Genomic DNA, 23,082 nt, shown 5'->3' with positions numbered 1-23,082 from the left:
GATTTAAGCGTTTTCCATTTGAATGTAATTTAAAAAGTAATTCCTGTGATGCAAAGCTTAATTTTTTTCAGAAACATCAGTGTCAGTGTCACATGACCCTTCAAAAATCATTCTGATATGCTGATTTGCTGCTCAAGAAACATTGCTTATAATTATCAGTGGTAAAACTGAAAGTTCCAAAGAGCAACATTTATTATGAAACGGTGACATTGTAAGACTCTTTCAGCCACTTTTTAATTTAATGTGTCCTTGCTGAATAAATATATTCATTTCTTTACAAAAACAATCTTAGCCCAGACTTTTGAATGGTAGTATATATTTATTTATTGTGCACACTCTTATTTGTCATTGTCATTTGAATGCCCGCCCACATTTACACATATATTCATTGTTTAGAAACATTGCCCGCCTAGATAGATAGATAGATAGATAGATAGATAGATAGATAGATAGATAGATAGATAGATAGATAGATAGATAGATAGATTTTAAAACATGTAATATGTGGATTTTGCATGGCAATGCATTATGGCAACGACGTCTGATGGCAGATACATAAAAATAAAGATGAATTCTTTTGAGCAATTCGTTACCGTTTTGTTGTAATTTTAATTATATTGTTTATTATAATGTTTTTTTTTTGCTTTTTTTACCACAATATTATTGTGTATAATTGTTGAGAGGGGCATTTTTACCCACTCACTGTAATTGCCCGCTCGACATTAATTGCACTGTAATTACATTACATCATTAATAATCAAGAAATGTTGTGGGTTTGCTCTGTTTCAGCTGGGATCTGAGTGGACTGCACCAGGAGAGTTTACCAAGTTCAGGTCTCAGACATCCAAATCTGTGCAGTAAGTACACACTGTAAACATCTTAGTATGCTATTCCAAACACAGCATCTATGTCTTCCATGTCATTTTAGTGTCCATAGCATTGCATTGTTGGAAACTGCAAAGCAAACTTCGGTATATTGTGAAAATTTTGGTCATAGTACAGAATGCAGTATGCGGTGTATATTTCTGTTGCACGTTTTATTGTCCAATCGAGAGCCCCAATTCCTCCTTTGTAAACAAACCGCCCACCCTCACGGCTATTGATGCAGTTATTTTACCCCTGATGGTGTTGATTGGGTTGGTAATTGGAGGAAATTGCTGGCCTTTATCTGATCGGGCATTTAATGATCGGCTTTCTCTGCTCCTCTCAAAGCACTCACATCATTTACAGCCATACAACTTCTGTGATTTAAATATCATGTCGAAGAAAGAGCTGTTGCTTCTAAGATAGAAACACCTTTTCCGCTTCAAATCAGCAGTGAATGAGCGGTCGATTAGCATATCGTATTTCTAGTATTTCCATAAAAAGCCCTCTACAGACTGCAGACCATTTTAATTCGGCACTCTGCACTAATGCCCCATTAATAATGGCTTCAAATGGATCTGCTGGAATTAGCAGTGGGTTTGTTTCCATATGGCTGTAAAGTGATCCATAGCCTGGCCTTTATCTTGAGTGTATTTAATAATGCATAAACTAATCCGACCTCATTTCATGAACCTGAGTGTATAGATAGTAACCACAGAGGCACCTTTTTAGATTTATTCTCTAGTAGATAATGCTCTGCCTGGATGATTTAAGCCTTTATATTTATGAATTCCATTTCAATTTGTAAAAGTACAGGATATTAGACATCTGGGGTGCCATATAGGCGTTTTAATACAAATAAAAAATACAAAAACAAAACTACTATCTACTATCTACTAATCTTCAATAAATCCAGTGTTTGACTAGCCTGGCTAACGTCAGACCACTTTCTCTTTGAGACGTGAATAAAATCGCGCTGCTCAAGGCAGTATGGGGAAACCCAGGCTAGTGTTTGACACTGATTCAGTGTCTCTGTAACTGTTAATATGCATAATGTCTTATATTCTTGTATCTAAATTTTTATAAATGTACTCTGCCATTCTAAATTTTAAGGGTCGGTAAGATTTTTAATACCAGCAAGGACATGTTAAAATTCAATTTTACATGGTGTTAGAACAAATGTGTGTTGAGTGTGTGTACACAACCACCCTATAATGATAAAAATCCACCTACTAGTTGCATTAGTTGCACCAGGTGTGCTTGAGCTAGAACACATTAAATATCTGAACTGGCTCGGTTTGTTGAGTGTCACGTTTGACTGCATGTTAGAAATATGTTTTAGTCAAAAGAATGGTCCGAAAAGTTAAGAGAAGATATCATCGCCCTTCACAAACAAGGAACAGGATACAGAAAGATAGCGAAGGCACTAACTGTTCCTAGAGACACTGTTGGAAGCATAGTTCGCAAGTTCAAAGTTAAAGGAAGAGCAGTTACGAGGACGAGGCAGAAAAAGGAAGATATCAATGGCTGCAACCAGATTTCTGAGAAGGCCGGTTCAGAAAAACCCTCGAGTGAAAGACAAAAGACCTGCAGCAAGACTTGGTGGCAACAAGACCTGAGGTTTCAGTTTGCACTGTAAGGTGCGTACTATACGCATGCCAGAACTCCAAGACTACACCACTACTGACCCAAAAGCACAAGAAAACTTGGCTCCAGTTTGCTCAAAATCATATAAATAAGCCACAGAAGTTTGGGGATTCTGTTCTGTGGAGCGATGAACCAAAACTTTTCAGCCCTATAGATCAGCGGGTCTGGATGAAGAAGAATGAAGCATATGCTGAAAAGAACACACGGTCTACAGTTCAGCATGTGGAGCTCGGTGATGCTCTGGAGCTGCTTTACATCCTCTGGCACTGGAAACCTGCAGCGTGTGGAGGGCAAGTTGGATTCATTGAAGTATCAGGAAATCCTAGAAGAAAACATCATGCTGTCAGTGAGGAAGCTGAAGTTTGGGCATCATTGGACCTTCCAACAATTATCCCAAGCATACCTCAAATTCCACCAAGGCTTGGTTGCAGATTAAGACCTGGAAGACTCTACAGCGGCCATCACAGTCACCTCACTTGAAAATAGAAAATCTCTGGTGGGGTTTGAAGAAGGTGGTAGCAGCACACAAACCCAAGAATATTACTGAACTGGAGGCCATTGCTCATGAGGAATAGGTTAAGATTCCTCAGAAACGCTGCCAGAAGCTGGTGTCTGGTTATACATCTCATTTGCAGCAGGTCATAACAGCAAAAGGATGTTCTACTAAGTACTAAAGATGCTTGCCATGAAGGGGTTGAATAATTTTGAGACAGCAGAAGTCATTAAAAGTTGCATTTTAAATTGAATTTGGGGAAACCACTTGAAACATGTGTTGTGCTGAGCTATTTCAATTACTTTTGTTTGATTTGTTCATTGCAAACAGCTGAAAGTCTGTCAATTATATATATACAGTGCTATGCATAAGTTTAGACACCCATGCTAAAGTTGACTAAAAAGAGGAATAAAAAATCATCTTTTGGAAATTGAACTTAATGCCTTAATTTAAAAAATTAGGAAAAATCCAACCTTTAAGGACACCAATTTTCTTTGTGAATAATAATAATAATAATAATAATAATAATAATAATAATAATAATCTTCCTTAAAATACAGGGTGCATAAGTTTGGACACCCCTATGTTAAATTCCCATAGAGCCAGGCAGATTTTTATTTTTAAAGGCCAGTTACTTCATGGATCCAGGATACTATGCATCCTGATAAAGTTCCCTTGGCCTTTGGAATTAAAATAGCCCCACATCATCACATAGCCTTCACCATACCTAGAGATTGGCATGGAGTACTTTCCATAAGATCATCTCTCAATGCAAATCAAACCAGCTATTAGGCTAACTGAAATAAAACCATGCCAATCTCTAGGTATGGTGAAGGCTATGTGATGATGTGGGGCTATTTTAATTCCAAAGGCCAAGGGAACTTTATCAGGATGCATAGTATCCTGGATCCATGAAGTAACTGGCCTTTAAAAATAAAAATCTGCCTGCCTCTATGGGAATTTAACATAGGGGTGTCCAAACTTATGCACCCTGTATTTTAAGGAAGAACATTTATTTATTTACGATACATTATTCATTCACAAAGAAAATTGGTGTCATTAAAGGTTGGATTTTTCCTATTTTTTTAAATTAAGGCATTAAGTTCAGTTTCCAAAAGATGATTTTTTTATTCCTCTTTTTAGTCAACTTTAGTATGGGTGTCTAAACTTATGCATAGCACTGTATATATATATATATATATATATATATATATATATAAATTAAAACAAACAGATCTAGAATAGCTTATTTTACCACAGAAAACACAAGTGCACAACAGTATCTCTGGACACACACCTCACCTGCTCCTGACCGTTGGCTGGGAGTCACTAAAGAGCATTTGATTTTTCTGCATTATTCATCAAGTGTTCTTGCGTGTAAGTCTTTCACCTATTCCTGCCCTTGGCGTGGGCCTGGATGGAGGAAGTGCTCCCTTGGGAAGGATGCTATGATCCCAGACCTGAATAGAAACAGCATTTAACCCTCATTCTGCACCATCTGATAGTTTTCTTTTATTTTTATGAAAACTGAATGGAGATGTTTAAGAAAGTCTTCAGAGGGGGCAAGAAAGCAGACCAAAACACTAAACAAATTTTGAGATGATTAAAAGTAAATTTGCTAACATGAAGCTTTTATTATAATAAACTCGCTGCTAATGTTTGCCATAAGACCAGGGATTCTTTGTTCATCTCTTGTGATGTGTGCTATAAATTACATGGCTTATCCATGACTGGTGCTCACTAATAATGTCTTAATTACTTTTGTTTTAATCAAGGAGATCCATAATTAGCCTCAGATTAGATATCACAGAACAACCCAGTTCATATGATGAATATCAGCCAGTATAATAAAATCAGCTGCATTTTGTCGATATAATTTTCACAGCCATCCTATAATGTTCACAACAACATCAGAGGATCACATTGACGTTTCTCTTTGTCTCATCTCTGTGTTCAGAACTTCCTGATGAACCATGTCTTCAATACAGTGCATATTACCATCACTTGATATAAAAACACATTCAAAACTGTATCCAACTTCTGGCAATGACTAAAGCGAAGATGGCTCTTAATGAAGCAGAAAGTCGTAAGAAGATAAAAGAGAAGGAAGCATTTATATTTGTGTCTAAGCTCTATTGCAAAACATAGTGAGCGGCCATGCTGTCTACTGCCTACATAGGCAGCTAACTTGTAAGGCAGCATCCTAACTGAAATGGAACCCGATTAGCAAATTAGCTCAAGTGAAATAGGAGTAATCAATTATAACTCGTTATAATTAATTATAAATATTTGGATTAGTTAGTAGAGGCATAATTAATATTTCAATCAATTAACCTGTTCATCCAGCAAACATTCTGTATTAATCGTCTATTAAATGTCTACCTTTCTTAGACCCCGATCACACCTGATGTGTTTTTTGCAGTGAGAGGCGCCTTTTTTCAATTGTTTTCCTGTGGCAGTGAGCATTCTGCGCGCTGTTTATGCGCCTCAGGCACCTCGCGGTTTACCGCCTGCTGCGCCTCGTGTTTTTGCAGTTGAAAAAAAAGCAACCCGAAAAAGCGCCCGACTTCATCGCGTTTTTTTCCACTGTCCAATCGAATGGATGGAGAGGCGGGCCTTCCGTTGTAGTGATGAAAGCTACGGTTGCTTTGAACGCCGGGAGAGTGCGATAAACTTGTGGTGCTCTCGCGGGTTACCAGGAGCTTAACGACTTCACGAACCAACTACCATAATATTAACAGAAAGTAAATAAAGTTAATAAAAGGCTGATTTGACGTTTACTTGACTGACAGGACAGCTGTTTCGGTGGTTGCCTAGCAACATAGAAACACAGCGCACTGCTCGTTCGGTGTGATCGGGGCAGTGCTGTGCGCCTCGCGTTTTTGAACCTGAAAAACACGTTATGTGTGATCGGGGCCTTAGTGGGTACTGTCCTACTCAGAGCATGTAGCTGTGATCGCATCGTTAAAGGGACTCGCGTGAATGTGCACAAAAGGTTTAGTTTACATACGCTGCTCACACTGCGAGATCTCCTTAGCGTAAAGTTTACGTAAACCTTTACTTTTCTCCTTAGTGTAAAGGTTGAGAGGTCCATCTATCATTGAGTTAGTTTCTGGAGTAAATATATAGGCTGTGTACGCAGCTTTTAAAAAACAGCGGGAACTGGTGTTTCGCCTGTATTCGACCAATCAGCGCACACCTACGTCACTGGTAGTTCCTATAGTGCTGGGTTCTCTGAAGTAGTTGTGATTCGCCTCTCACAACGTAACATGCTCGTCTAAATACACCTCTTAAGCATGCAGAATTATGTAATCGCTGCTTTGAATGATTATACAATCGTGACATCTGTAATCGTAATCACGATTAGAAATTCGATTAATTGTGCAGCCCTACTGTCCTCCTCACTGCGTGAGAACGTGTTGTGTGGCGTGAGAGGGCCATGGCTTGTCGGACATAGCAACAGTAACTAAGAGGAGCGGGTCTTTGCGAAGGGTCAGTTGTGTGTCTGATCAGTCCAGCCAGGAAGATATTATTAGAGTTAAAATCTTTGACATGGGAACAAATGAAATTGTAGCCACACAAAGAGTGCTCCTCACACTAGACTGGACCTACGGTGAATTTCAATAAGGTTTTCCGTTAGCATGTTGCTAAGATAACACTTGATATTTTAAGCACACTAGTTTTCTATGTGAAACCCATAATTGATTCCAAAAGTCTTACATTAGCATTTGGCTAAGCTAACATCCAGATACTCACATGCACGATAGAGTTTGCATGGTAACCTCATCCTACAGTTTGGCTTAAGAATGTTGCTAATCTAACAAGCAGATATTTTACTTACAACTTGACTAACAAGCTAACAATAAGAGGTTTTTGCTTGTGAAGTTTATGGTAAACTGGAACCACAATCGATTCCAGTTGAGGTTTATTTAGCACGATGTTAAGCTAACAACCAGATGTTTTTCTTTTGAAGTGCTTGATAAACTCGAACCACAATCGATTCCAGTTACAATACTTGAATGGAGTATTTATAACCAACAGATTGCTGCAATGCCTTAAAATTGACATGGTATCTTAGGGCATAATTTCTGCATACTTTTTAGACAAACCTTCATGTCCTATCTAGTTTTTGTAAGAGCTATTATTTCAATAACACAAGACAGTAAGTGAACCAGCGAGAGGGAAAAAAGACAAATGTGTAGGAATTGTTAAGACTTTTCGTAACGCCGTTTATCATGATTACCGTGATCATAAATCAATGCTATTATTGAGTTTGAGGAATAGAGAAAGAGAAGGGGAATGATGTGTATTGATCGGAGGTTAGGCACTTTGCTTTTTAAGCAGGATAGTTCATCCTGTAGAAGCAGGCAGGAGTCTTTTCCACCCTTACAAAGCATTGATTAGACAAAGCATCTTATCTAACAGCACATCTAGCCAATGCAAGAAAAGACAGACTTCTCCACTGACATCCATTCAGAGTGCTCTCGCCTGGTTATATCGAGTTGAGCTGAGTGCCTGCTTTTATCTTAAGGAACTCCAACCTGCTTTTAAATCAAGAACTGTTTATTGAAACATTTTTCATTTCTGAGAAAAGTCTATTTACTTTCTATGTGTTCACACCACAACTGTTGTTATTACAACATGGAGATTAACATGTTACAACATGTTACTGTACACTGGCCGTTCTGTAGGTTTTTGATTCTCTAAAAGAACAGATTCATAAGAGTCATTTGTTTCGGGAATCAATCTACTGTACACTGGCCGTTCTGTAGGTTTTTGATTCTCTAAAAGAACAGACTCATAAGAATCATTTTGTTTGTGAATCAGTCTACACTGGTCATGTTTTTTTTTTATTCACTAAAAAGAACTAGTTATTAAGAGTAATGTGTTCATGAATTGTTATTTGTTTTTGATCCATAATTTTATAAAACTATTGTAATCTTGTAAATGTAATCTTTTCTGAATCTCAAAATGAATAACCAATTGTCATACTGTAAATTATAATGTTGTGGTGCATAAATTCATGTTAATGATGTGATTGGAGGACAAATGTGTGTGGGAAGACCAGGTGGCCTTGATGCTTGTGGAAAGCCAAAGACCGGAGGGAGGATACAGAGATGGATTCCACTGGATGTGACTCACCCCAACCGATCTGTTTCTGCCCTTTAACCACAGAGAGATAGAGAGGCTGGCATATTCAAGAATTAATAAGGCATCTGGCATTTCCACAAAAGTGCTGTGTCATTTTTGCCTGGAAATCCTGCCACGTCAGTGTATGACTTGTAGGGATGAAAAGCGATACAGATTTCAAGATTCAGTTCGCATTTGATTCATAAGCTCTCAATTCGATTCAGGTGATTTAACTGTGATTTATTTAGGTACTATATTTTAGTTATAGTGTCCATTTTGGTGTAATATTAAAGACATTCTCTCCCTGCTGATGTTGTAAATTACAAATATTCATACCAGTAAAGGCCTGTTCACAACAGGATCGATAACTATAAAGATAACTATATTAACATCCACACCGGCTGATGATAAGCTTCTGTTTATGAGCAAACACAGATGTTGTCTGTTGCTTTAAATGCGCAAGCTCTTTAAACTCAGGTTGAGTCGGATTAGCTGTCAATGTTTTTATAGTTCATCAGCTGAAAAAAAATTGGGAGAGATTTTCTGCACTGATTTTCTGTTCTACTGCACTATTATCGTTAGTTGTAGTGTGGACTTTCATATCCCCATAGAATTAGAACAATATAGTTATAGTTATTGTTATAGTTATTGTCTTTGGTGTTAACTTGTCAGGGTTTGGGGTGAAGGTATGAGGTGAGTAATCAAGAATGCAGAGATGGGCTTTTATAATAAAAAAATAAAAAAAATAAAAATAAAAACTACCCTGTGGGGGGAAACATGACTGGCTGGGCGGGGCGGGACAGGACAATAATTTAGGCTTTTATTTTTTACATATAAACATTCTCACACATCAGTTGTGTTCAGTGCCGGTCCTCCCTATATGCAGAGTACGCAAGTTGCATAGTGCCCCAAAACCACCAGGGGGCCCCCTTGTTCTCAAGAATGATTTAGGGCTGTGTTTTAGTTTTGTTTTTGATTTTGGCTTCCAACCATTATGAAAACACGATGCCAGTTTCCATTATTTTCCTTTAAAGAGGTGCGCTGTCACCCATACGTAACATCCAAATCATTTGAATCATGTAATGTCACGTGTACAAGCGTACTGAACAGAAGGCTTTCTGCCCGCACGATCCGAGATAGAGAGAAGCACGGACAAGTACAGGCTACTTTGAATTCCGGGTGTGCGCTTAAACCGACAAATACACAAAAACAATTTGTCAAAATGTCTGTCTTGGGGACTTAACTTAAACGCATTCAGTTATATCTTCGGTGAGCATAACAGCTGGGAAAGTTACAGATGAGCCAATGAGGTTCATTCTCGTGTTACGTAGCACGTTTGAGTTTCAGCAAGAACCAATGAGGTTCATCCTCGTGTTACGCAGCACGTTTGAGCTTCTGCAAGAACCAATGAGGTTCATTCTCGTGTTACGCAGCACGTTTGAGCTTCTGCAAGAACCAATGAGGTTCATTCTCGTGTTACGCAGCACGTTTGAGCTTCAGCAAGAACCAATGAGGTTCATTCTCGTGTTACGCAGCACGTTTGAGCTTCAGCAAGAACCAATGAGGTTCATTCTCGTGTTACGCAGCACGTTTGAGCTTCTGTAAGAACCAATGAGGTTCATCCTCGTGTTACGCAGCACATTTGAGCTTCTGCAAGAACCAATGAGGTTCATCCTCGTGTTACGCAGCACATTTGAGCTTCTGCAAGAACCAATGAGGTTCATCCTCGTGTTACGCAGCACGTTTGAGCTTCAGCAAGAACCAATGAGGTTCATCCTCGTGTTACGCAGCACGTTTGAACTTCTGCAAGAACCAATGAGGTTCATTCTCGTGTTACGCAGCACGTTTGAGCTTCAGCAAGAACCAATGAGGTTCATTCTCGTGTTACGCAGTACGTTTGAGCTTCTGCAAGAACCAATGAGGTTCATTCTCGTGTTACGCAGCACGTTTGAGCTTCTGCAAGAACCAATGAGGTTCATCCTCGTGTTACGCAGCACGTTTGAACTTCTGCAAGAACCAATGAGGTTCATTCTCGTGTTACGCAGCACGTTTGAGCTTCAGCAAGAACCAATGAGGTTCATTCTCGTGTTACGTAGCACGTTTGAGTTTCAGCAAGAACCAATGAGGTTCATCCTCGTGTTACGCAGCACGTTTGAGCTTCAGCAAGAACCAATGAGGTTCATTCTCGTGTTACGCAGCACGTTTGAGCTTCAGCAAGAACCAATGAGGTTCATTCTCGTGTTACGCAGCACGTTTGAGCTTCTGTAAGAACCAATGAGGTTCATCCTCGTGTTACGCAGCACATTTGAGCTTCTGCAAGAACCAATGAGGTTCATCCTCGTGTTACGCAGCACATTTGAGCTTCTGCAAGAACCAATGAGGTTCATCCTCGTGTTACGCAGCACGTTTGAGCTTCACGTTTGAGCTTCTGCAAGAACCAATGAGGTTCATCCTCGTGTTACGCAGCACGTTTGAGCTTCAGCAAGAACCAATGAGGTTCATCCTCGTGTTACGCAGCACGTTTGAACTTCTGCAAGAACCAATGAGGTTCATTCTCGTGTTACGCAGCACGTTTGAGCTTCAGCAAGAACCAATGAGGTTCATTCTCGTGTTACGCAGTACGTTTGAGCTTCTGCAAGAACCAATGAGGTTCATTCTCGTGTTACGCAGCACGTTTGAGCTTCTGCAAGAACCAATGAGGTTCATCCTCGTGTTACGCAGCACGTTTGAACTTCTGCAAGAACCAATGAGGTTCATTCTCGTGTTACGCAGCACGTTTGAGCTTCAGCAAGAACCAATGAGGTTCATTCTCGTGTTACGCAGTACGTTTGAGCTTCTGCAAGAACCAATGAGGTTCATCCTCGTGTTACGCAGCACGTTTGAACTTCTGCAAGAACCAATGAGGTTCATTCTCGTGTTACGCAGCACGTTTGAGCTTCAGCAAGAACCAATGAGGTTCATTCTCGTGTTACGCAGCACGTTTGAGCTTCAGCAAGAACCAATGAGGTTCATTCTCGTGTTACGCAGCACGTTTGAGCTTCTGTAAGAACCAATGAGGTTCATTCTCGTGTTACGCAGCACGTTTGAGCTTCAGCAAGAACCAATGAGGTTCATTCTCGAGTTACGCAGTACGTTTGAGCTTCTGCAAGAACCAATGAGGTTCATTCTCGTGTTACGCAGCACGTTTGAGCTTCAGCAAGAACCAATGAGGTTCATTCTCGTGTTACGCAGCACGTTTGAGCTTCTGTAAGAACCAATGAGGTTCATCCTCGTGTTACGCAGCACATTTGAGCTTCTGCAAGAACCAATGAGGTTCATCCTCGTGTTACGCAGCACATTTGAGCTTCTGCAAGAACCAATGAGGTTCATCCTCGTGTTATGCAGCACGTTTGAGCTTCTGCAAGAACCAATGAGGTTCATTCTTGTGTTACGCAGCACGTTTGAGCTTCAGCAAGAACCAATGAGGTTCATCCTCGTGTTACGCAGCACGTTTGAACTTCTGCAAGAACCAATGAGGTTCATCCTCGTGTTACGCAGCACGTTTGAGCTTCAGCAAGAACCAATGAGGTTCATTCTCGTGTTACGCAGCACGTTTGAGCTTCTGTAAGAACCAATGAGGTTCATTCTCGTGTTACGCATCACGTTTGAGCTTCCTCAAGAACCAATGAGGTACATTCTCGTGTTACGCAGCACGTTTGAGCTTCCTCAAGAACCAATGAGGTTCATCCTCGTGTTACGCAGCACGTTTGAGCTTCCTCAAGAACCAATGAGTTTCATCCTCGTGTTACGCAGCACGTTTGAGCTTCTGTAAGAACCAATGAGGTTCATTCTCGTGTTACGCAGCACGTCTGAGCTTCTGCAAGAACCAATGAGGTTCATTCTCGTGTTACGCAGCACGTTTGAGCTTCTGTAAGAACCAATGAGGTTCATTCTCGTGTTACGCAGCACGTTTGAGCTTCTGTAAGAACCAATGAGGTTCATTATCGTGTTACGCAGCACGTTTGAGCTTCTGTAAGAACCAATGAGGTTCATTCTCGTGTTACGCAGCACGTTTGAGCTTCTGTAAGAACCAATGAGGTTCATTCTCGTGTTACGCAGCACGTTTGAGCTTCCTCAAGAACCATTGAGGTTCATCCTCGTGTTACGCAGCACGTTTGAGCTTCCGCAAGAACCAATGAGGTTCATTCTCGTGTTACGCAGCACGTTTGAGCTTCCTCAAGAACCAATGAGGTTCATCCTCGTGTTACGCAGCACGTTTGAGCTTCCTCAAGAACCAATGAGGTTCATTCTCGTGTTACGCAGCACGTTTGAGCTTCCTCAAGAACCAATGAGGTTCATTCTCGTGTTACGCAGCACGTTTGAGCTTCTGTAAGAACCAATGAGGTTCATTCTCGTGTTACGCAGCACGTTTGAGCTTCCTCAAGAACCAATGAGGTTCATTCTCGTGTTACGCAGCACGTTTGAGCTTCCTCAAGAATCAATGAGGTTCATTCTCGTGTTACGCATCACGTTTGAGCTTCCTCAAGAACCAATGAGGTTCATTCTCGTGTTACGCAGCACGTTTGAGCTTCTGTAAGAACCAATGAGGTTCATTCTCGTGTTACGCATCACGTTTGAGCTTCAGCAAGAACCAATGAGGTTCATCCTCGTGTTACACAGCACGTTTGAGCTTCTGTAAGAACCAATGAGGTTCATTCTCGTGTTACGCAGCACGTTTGAGCTTCCTCAAGAACCAATGAGGTTCATTCTCGTGTTACGCATCACGTTTGAGCTTCCTCAAGAACCAATGAGGTTAATTCTCGTGTTACGCAGCACGTTTGAGCTTTAGCAAGAACAAATGAGGTTCATTCTCGAGTTACGCAGCACGTTTGAGCTTCTGCAAGAACCAATGAGGTTCATTCTCGTGTTACGCAGCACGTTTGAGCTTTAGCAAGAACAAATGAGGTTCATTCTCGAGTTACGCAGCACGTTTGCGCTTCTGTAAGAACCAATGAGGTTCATCCTCGTGTTACGCAGCACGTTTGAGCTTCTGCAAGAACCAATGAGGTTCATTCTCGTGTTACGCATCACGTTTGAGCTTTAGCAAGAACCAATGAGGTTCATTCTCGTGTTACGCAACACGTTTGAGCTTCTGCAAGAACCAATGAGGTTCATTCTCGTGTTACGCAGCACGTTTGAGCTTTAGCAAGAACAAATGAGGTTCATTCTCGTGTTACGCAGCACGTTTGAGCTTTAGCAAGAACCAATGAGGTTCATCCTCGTGTTACGCAGCACGTTTGAGCTTCTGCAAGAACCAATGAGGTTCATCCTCGTGTTACGCATCACGTTTGAGCTTCAGCAAGAACCAATGAGGTTCATTCTCGTGTTACGCATCACGTTTGAGCTTCAGCAAGAACCAATGAGGTTCATTCTCGTGTTACGCAACACGTTTGAGCTTCTGTAAGAACCAATGAGGTTCATCCTCGTGTTACGCAGCACGTTTGAAATTCAAATTCATCATATGTTCATCATATAAAATGATTGTGTCTCTTCATAAAATTTAGACTAAACCACTCGATACATATGGATTAGATTTACAATCTCTTTATGAACTTTTTGACACGTCAAAGTGGTAGTTGCGTAGACTGTCAATGGAGGGACAGAAATCTCTCAGATTTAATCAAAAAGATCTTCATTTGTGTTTTGAAGATGAACGAACGTCTTACAGGTTTGGAATGACATGAGGGCGAGTAATTAATGACAATTATATTTTTTGGGTGAACTAACCATTTAAGTTTAAACAGTTGTGCAGTTAATTGATGATAGCTGATGCTCCTTGGATTCTGAACTCCTACTCCCTCTCGAGACATCCGCCTGACGTCTGCTGTGAAGTGGCTGAGATCCCAGAAACCGTGCACTTCACACTAATACGGCATGCCACAAATACACAGAGCAGAAACTGTGTGAATCTTAATGATACTGCTGCTGCCTGGGACTTTGTGGAGTTCATTAGTACGATGAAGTCAAAGTCAAGGGTGTACACACTGCAGCTACGACTCGTGTTTAAAAGTCTTAAGCAAGTCAGTTGATAAAATCGCCTGGATCGAAGTCAAACTCAATTTTCCTTCATCTTTAGATGAAACGTACATACTGTAGGCCTACAGTGTTGTCGTATAGGTCTGCCAGATCACTTTACAAATCAAAAGCTTTGCAAACCGGGCTGCAAATTTGGCTTAAATGAAGCTGTCGCTCAATAGCCTCGCTTTCAGTTTGTTTCAAGTCAATGTGAAATAAAAATGGACCATATTTAATTTCATCAAGTTTGTAAGATTCAGTTATCATCAAACATTGTTCCAAAAAAAAAAAAAAAAAAAAGAAGTAAAGATTTAGTTTACCATCTTTTGTCAAAATCTTTTCTGATCTCAAGCAAGACTTTCCTTATTGGACTGATGTCACCAGTCCCTTTATATGAATTTATTTGAAAAATATATTTGAAATAAATTTCACATAAATTAACTTTAATATACATTTTTCTATAAAGAGAATGTTTTTTTTTTTTTTTTTTTTTTTTTTTCCAGTGGCCATGAAGTCAGAAATGTCAGGATAATACAGTTGTCCTGATATTACAATGAAAATCCTCAATAAATTAATTAAATTATTGCAAATGATACCTTAAATAATTTGTCTGACAAATCAAAGTCATACAACCAACATGCAAAAACATGCAGAAAAATCTAATTTCTTAAATTAGCAGATCATTTAAGATTTTTCTAAGTCAAGTTAAACATTTGAAAATGTCAAGTGGTGTGACTCTTCAAAAACCTAATGAAAATTACAGTTTAATTTTTCATGATATTTGAACATTTTCTGGGATTTTTTTTTTATCTTGTTTTTTTTTTTTTTTTTTTATGATGATGATGATCAAGATACATCATTTAAAGAAAATATGTTATTACTTTTGATGGTTTCATCACATTTCATCATATTTTTTAGAGCCAGAAATCTCTATGTGGTTCTTTAAAAATATTACAAAATGTTTTGGAATCCAACATAAATGCAAAGATTACATTTCTGAAAACTTGGAACATGCATTTTACACTATATACATATTTATATAATTATTAATAGAAAATTATTTAGACTTTTTTTTTTTTTTTCATTGATCCAGTCATCCAGAGGCTACTTTTCACCAACCAATTTACTCGCAATTGATAAAATCAAATCCTACTTATTTTCAGAAATGTGTCACATTATAGAATGTAAAATGGATTTCATGTTGACTAAAAATACTATCTACTCTGGTGAAGTCAGACTTCAGTAGCAATATGGTCCCATCTGACTTTGCAGTCAGTACAGACTCTGTGTTTTCCTGGCTATTTTTCATATCCTGCAAAAGAGAGGCGATGCACCCATCAGACCATCTAAATTATTGACAAAGGCACTAGCCCACTCTGTTTGAGAAGTTTGAGTATTTTTCTTAAATATCGTATATTTTCACTCTTGTTACTTGCTTCTGATGTTAAATCCTCATTGTGTAACCAGATAAGCATTTTGCTGTTTGTTTCTGTGGTGAAATGTTGTTCTGCTCGACAAAGTAAAGTAAAATGACTTGTGACAGATCTTCTTGGCATAGAGTGTGACGGTAATGAGGTTGTTAGATTCTTCCTCGCATTCATCTTCATGTCTGGGCTCGACTCGACACAGTTACTGAGAGACTGAGTCAGAGTTTGCAATTAGTCAGACAATTAGGAGCTTGTCCTCTATCTCTCTCTCTCTCTCAGTCTGACTGTGGCTTTATTCATCATCTCTCACACACACGCACGCACACACACACACACACACACACACACACACCTCTGAGACAGTCCTACACACTGATTCAGAGTAAACTCAAAGCGTTTTCTTTCATAAGCAAATTAACTGCGATCCTAAGAATTGAGAATAATGTACACTGCCGTTCAAAGGTTTTATATCGGTAAGATTTTTAAAGTTTTAAAAAGAATTCTCTTCTGCTCACCAAGGCTGCATTTATTTGATTAAAAAAAAAATAATAAAAAAAAAACAGTAATATTGTCCAATTAAAATAACTGTTTTCTATTTTAATATGTAATGTATTCCTGTGATGAAAGCTGTATTTTCAGCATCATTACTCCAGTCTTCAGTGTCACATGATCCTTCAGAAATCACTCTAATATGATGATTTGATGCTCAAGAAACATTCATTATTATTATCAATGTTGAAAACAGTTGAATAATAGAAAGTTCAAAAGAACAGCATTTATTTGAAATATAATCTTTACAATATAAATGTCTTTACTGTAACTTTTGATCAATTGAATTCATCCTTGATGAATAAAAGTATTGATTTATTTTATTTCTTTCCCCCAAAAAATAAATTAAAAAATCTTACTGACCCCAAACTTTAGAACGGTAGTGTTTAATGTTACAAAAGCTTTCTATTTCAGATAAATGCTGTTCTTTTGAACTTTCTATCAAAGAATCCTGAAATAAAAATGTAAAAAACTGTTTTCAACATTGATAATAATCATAAATGTTTCTTGAGCAGCAAATCATCATATTAGAGTGATTTCTGAAGGATCATGTGACACTGAAGACTGGAGTAATGATGCTGAAAATTCAGCTTTGATCACAGGAATAAATTACACTTTACTGTATATTCACATAGAAAACAGCTGATTTAAATTGAAATAATATTTCACAATATTACTGTTTTTTTGTGTGTTTTTTAATCAAATAAATGCAGCCTTGGTGAGCAGGAGAGACTTCTTTTCAAAACATAAAAGATCTTACCGATCCAAAATGTTTGACTGGTAGTGTGTAGCCTATAAATTGTAAAAATGTACATTTTAATTTGATAGCATCCACTACTGTTTTTTAGGTTCTAAAGCTCTAGCACATATTAAAGTCGGTATAAAATATGAACATCGATTTTAGACATGCATCTCAATGATCTTATTGTGAACAATTTGTCCATGCATGATTCAATTTTAATTTTTACGATTTTTTTGGACCATTTTTTCAAATCAAAATGTCGTAACTTAAATTGTTTCTTCCAATAAAATAACAGACTTCTCTCTGATGTCTTACGCTGGACTTCGCCAATCATTTGTTCTGCTTAAATGCTGCCATTTTCTTAAAATGAACTGCAAGCTCACATTCAGATTTCCCTTCATCCAATCAACAATGACTGATAAAACCAAGTCCCACACCAATTTTTATTTTTCTTCGAATACTTTAATTTACTTGGATGTACGCCACAATACAGAATAAATGATCTGTCGCTACTTCAGTTTCATCACAAAACAGCCTAATGTTATGCCACGCTTGAGAAGAGGTCAGTATTGACAATATCTGAGACTAAATGTCCAATTTCCAACATCAATGAGTTCCAGTCAAATTACACGGCACGTTCACATGTTGCCCACATGTTGAGCATTTTGTGTTTTTATGTCAATTATATGGTAAAAGCAGAAAAAAACGAACACAAAATGCTTGCATTCACTAGCAACATCTGACGCGAAGCAAAAATTAAGGTATATTTATGTAAAGTTAAACGTCTGACATTAGTTTGACATGCTCACTGGAAGCAGAACTTGCCTTCGTCTTTGAAGTGTCTTGCTGAGGTCGGAGCACATCGATGTGCCCAGAGTTCACAGGTCTGAAAATCGACTGAGCGACGTTCTAGAAGTTATTGATTTTCAAGTAGGAGGTGCAGGGGAAAAAAAAGAAACATCAAAAATCAGAATAACTCCCTAGCATTACTTAAAACATTGTACTGTATCTCATGGTAGACGTTCATATGTTATCACTTAAATCCTAGTTCAGTAACACTTACATAGTAATCCAGTAACACCTAGTAACACAGTAATTCAGTAATCCTAGTAACACTTACATCCTAGTTCAGTTTACTCTGTAGTCTTGGATGTAGGGTTGCCAACTTATGGAAAGGAAAATAAAGGACAATCGTGGTTCTTTATAGGAAAATAAGGGACACCCAAAATATTTGTACTGTACCACACAGTGCATATCATTTCAGCATCTGCAGTTAAATATGTGTGCAAAAGATGTATAAAGTTTCTCAGACAAACACATTTGGGTCATTTCGGAAAAATCAACCAAATTTCAGAAACTTTCCCGGCTCAAATTTTTGATTTTGTTTAAAGAAAATATTCTGAAGAAAGACTAACGTAAATGAAGAAGAAAGCCAAAATATTAGGCTACATGTGATGGATGTCTATTTACTGAGTAATTTACAATTTACCTTTTTACAATTTACAATTTCACCTAAGATTTGGAGTCAGATTACAGGGGGGTTAAAATGACTTTAAAACTGCAGCATTATTTTACTTTTACACAGAGATTGTTAGGTCTATCCATCTTGGTGACATTTTAAAAATGGGAAAAAGCACTACTTTTGTTTTTTGCCCAAAGTTTGCATGCCTGCAACTCATTTTAAAAATATCTTAATATCCTTTTAGATTCTAATTCTTAAACTTTTCTTTTGGTTTCTTAATTTTTAAGGCCGAATATGGTTAATTTTAAGTCCCAATATAGGGATGTTACAGTTTTTTTCAATCGCTAACAAGCGCTTACCCATACTTCAGATAATTTTTCTAAACTCTTAACACAGACTCACACCTACAAAACACAATTGGCCAAATGGTTAATTGTCTTCTCAAAAACACATTTAGTTAAATATACACTAACTCTTCATTTCAAAACAGAACACATGTTTCTCTGTGCACACACTAACTTTACCAAAACACTGGAAATCTGACTCAAAATGAAATTATTCTGTCAAAGAATAACACTTGTTTTCACTTCACAAGGTACATGCAGTCAATCAAAGTACACCAGGTTTCAAAATACTGGCTATTGTTGACATTACTAAAACTGCATAGACTTTTATGTTTCAGTTTTACAGGTATCTGCATGCAAAACATGCAATCCACCGTTTTACACTAAATTTCTTGGTTGGGAACTGTATGTCCACATGTACAGTACTGTTCACATTCATAAACATTCCAGTAAAAAGCAAATCAGTTTTTATTCCTTTACTGTTTACTACAGGAGGTACAGTAGAAAAATATCCATGAAACACACAAGAGCATTCTGAACAAAAAAACAACAGCAAAAACATTACATTTTGTCCAGGTCGACGCCTTTTGGCCAGATTGAATCCTGCCTCATCTATGTATATGAATTCATGAGGGGCCTGGTTGGCCTCCAATTCCATAACTCTCAAAACAAAGTTTATGTAAATCATATCATCACTGTATACTATACTGTACTGTAACATATTACTGTGTAGGTTACCTACTTGCAAAGTGCAAAGCTTATAGAACTGGACATTGAATTGAATATACAGTACACTATATCTGGACATATTGTCGTTGTAGCTCCTTGACTCTCTCACTGATATATTGTTTTTGAACTGATATCATTGCAGAAGCAGAGTTTTTTTTAAAAAAAAACTTTCATATTGTAAAATATTAGTACAATTTGAAATAACTGATTTCTTTTTAAAAATATGTATGTCATGTGTAAAATGTAATTTACAGTATTTCTGTGATGAAAAGCTGGATTTTCAGCATCATTACAGGAAGATGCATAAGGACTCGAAAAGCTTGTTTCTTCATGACATTGTTCAAAAAGCAACACATTTTGCTAGCAATCAAAATCACATTTTGCTAAAATCATGAAATTTACAAAAATGGTAAAAGTTTCATGTAAATGGTAAATAAATGCAGTCCATACTGTATCTAAGGTTTGGAATATTGTTTTTGCTGTTGTGGGATGTTGTGTGTTAACATTTGTAAATACTACAAAAACACTCTATAATTTTGTTGGGAGGTATAGCTTGTCTGTTAAGAAAATTTAAGCATTATGGAAATGTGTTATCTGACTGCATATTGTGTGAAAAATACAAGAAATATGTGAATGGTATGGCCACAAAAGACTGATGCTGTGCTAATTGTGTTTAGAGTTTTGAAAATGTGAACACTGGTTGGACAAACGCTTGTTAGCGACTGAAAAAAACTGTAATACGGCTCCATGAGTACATTAGTTTACATTTTCAATGGTCGCACATTTTCTGAAGAACAAATAATGTTGAAACTAAAAATGTATCTTGTTTGTTTTTCTATCAACACAATTGAACATTACTTCGTGCCTTAAATAGTATTTTTCCAAAGTTTGTGTGCCTGTAACTCTAAAAGTAATAAAGATATCTTAATATCCTTCTATATTCTCATTCTTAATAAACTTTTCTTTTGTAATCTTCATTTTAAAGGCCCTATATGGTTCAGTCCCATAGAAATAATGTGGCTCCATGTTCAAATTGTTGAATTTTACCCATTTTCAATATATAGGCTAGCTATACCAACGAATATTACTGTATCATCAACCTCTATTCAAAATGATAAACATAAGTTTTTTTGGTCAGGAAGATACATAGATGGCATAAAATTTAAAAGCACAATAATTAAACGTATTTAAAAAAAAAAAAAAAAAACATTTAAACAATGGCACTTAAAATTTTGAACTAGGCCTAAATGTTTTTGCAACCATGTATGAATAAATGAAAAATGCATACTTTCCAGATAAAGAGAACTTAGATGATTAGTATGGGCTGCTTTTGGTGCTTGAGCTTTATTGGTTATTTTGTGTTTCAATAACGAGGTCCAACCAAGTAGCCTACGATACAAGTTACTTTAATGGAAAATGTTTTTCTCTATTTAACATTAACTTACAATAGTGAAAGATTTTTGTTAACGTCTTCCCTCAGGTAGACTGCATGTTTTCTTGTGTCGCTGAATGTTGGACACATCATGAACAATAATCGCGTTGTTTATAGTCGCCCAAACTGATTAGCCGGAATCAAAACCTTACTGTCTATGATCAAAACGCGGACAGTGAAAGAATTGATTTGCCGTTAGCGCGAGTCCCGATGGCTGTGAAGCGGGAGCGACAGCCGGGAGAGGATTCTGCTGGGTCTTAAAGCCTTCCGCGAAAGGCTATGTGTGCAAATCAAACAAAGATTTGTCTCAAAGAAATGGTTAATTCTTAATTTAGATCGTATGCCTGAAAATACGGGACAGACTGCGTTCCGTATGGCTTTCATACGGGACGCTTCATTGATGCCTTAAATACGGGACTGTTTCGTATTATACGGAACGGTTGGCAACCCTACTTGGATGAAACATAATAACCTTGGTGTTAGACTTTATGGTTTAAAGCAACCTTTTTGCAGCGAGGCCTAAACATGTTGCCTAGCTGGGAAACTCACTACAGGTTTCTGAACAGAAGAGTGAACGGTCTCCCTATTTCCTGCATCCCACTCCACATTATGAAGGTCCTCTTTGTTTTGGGTGGAAGCCGGCACACCTGCTGTGATTGATTGTAGTGTGGAATATAAGACGGGCAGAGCGAATCAGTCGGTGTGAAGTTGAGGAAATTGCACTGTCACCGACACCCTCCTCTCACCGTAATTCTCAATCTGAGAGCTTTCGGCCCACTCACGCTCTTGAGGATTTCACCTATTCCCGCTGAGAGGGTCTATTTTCTACTTTTAACACAGACTTTATCACACTTCCTGTTTTTCTTGATCACTCACATACTTTCTTCTGTTCGTCTCTTAAATTCCTTCTCGTTTTAAATGGTTTCCTTTCTTTCGCTAATTTTACAGTACATTACTGCAGTGTTTGAAGAGACGAGACCAGTCTTAACATACCAAACCGTATTTCGGTTTATCAGCCATTGTCTGATACATATTCATTAGATAAATATGTATTTATGAACATCAGTGTATTATAAATATAAATAAAATGATGCTAATATATGATTAAGTATTTATTTTATATGATATTATATATTATATTGGTCTTTGTTATTAATTATAATTTAAACCCTGCATTATAGAGCCGCTATTGGTAGTTTCTTCATTTCTCTTGCTTTTCAATTCATCAATTTTTATCCTTTCCCCACATCTGTTCTCCCTCTTTCTATTTGCTCTCAGTATTTCATAGGCCCACTGGAGCAAACAAGACATTTGCGTGAGCATCTGAGCAGAATTATGTCTCATGCATTAGCCACGCTCATGGATATTCATGAGCAAATTTACTCATCAGGGGCCTCATGTTGCAAATATCATCTCTCAAATTGCCAGGGCACCAAAAAAACAAATATAAAATAATTAGTGCGTGCATGTAAATATAATAAGGAGCCTCACCCCAAAGTTTTTGGCTGTGTTTAAATACTGTTATGTTCTCTGTAAATTACAATAGTGCATTATTGATAGGAGATTGACAGATCGAGTCACACCCGTGTGTGAGGTTTTTAACGTGTCACATTTGGAGGTGTAATAAGGTGTGAAATCAAGCAGGCCTCTAATTGTGCTGGTCTAACAGCAGATGTGGCCCATTTGAGGAGATGTGATTTTGATGAGATGAGTGCCATAGCAGAGCACAAAAGATTCACAGAGAGCAACTCACACAGACACAACCAACACTCTAATATGGCCACAGCATCCCAAAGTGGGGTCTGAGTGTGCGGTGCAACACCTGGCTCCATCTCCACCTGGCCGGGGAGATAGGGGAGTCGAGGAATCGATTCTTGTCAGTCCCTCTCATATCCACCAGGTTCTGCCAGTGATGGCGTTCCTGGACCACCAAAGTGGACAACTTCTGACCGAGGGAGCGCGCAGTGACTTTCATGCGCTGCTCCTGCATCAGAGCTACAGAACTACCCTTGTGCAACTCCTTAAGTGCCTTGGCTTGGTACACTTGCAGGAGAGCCATGGCGTGCAGGTTGGAGGCAGCCTGTCCAGCAGCTCTGTAATCCTTTGCCATGAGAACGGACAAGAACTTACTGGCCATGGATAGGAGACGTGGGTTACTGTCCGGACGGCAGCGCTCTTTGGACACAGCTGCATCACAACCTCGTGCTCC

At 38.2% G+C, this 23,082-nt stretch overlaps 1 protein-coding gene across 2 annotated transcripts in view; it reads left to right on the top strand.

Annotated features, from left to right (window-relative positions):
• Positions 1-23,082, top strand: part of b4galnt4a (beta-1,4-N-acetyl-galactosaminyl transferase 4a) — a 192,671-nt gene that overhangs the window by 125,649 nt on the left and 43,940 nt on the right. For both annotated transcript variants that reach the window (XM_079859705.1, XM_079859704.1), the window contains exon 7: positions 790-857. In XM_079859705.1, the coding sequence (XP_079715831.1) occupies positions 790-857 (68 nt within the window). The remainder of the gene's footprint in view (positions 1-789; positions 858-23,082) is intronic.

The sequence above is a fragment of the Squalius cephalus genome, assembly GCF_949319135.1.
Source record: "Squalius cephalus genome assembly, chromosome: 23".
Lineage (NCBI taxonomy): Eukaryota > Metazoa > Chordata > Actinopteri > Cypriniformes > Leuciscidae > Squalius > Squalius cephalus.
The sequence above is the reverse complement of the archived record's forward strand: the minus strand, read 5'-3'. Positions and strand labels throughout refer to the sequence as shown.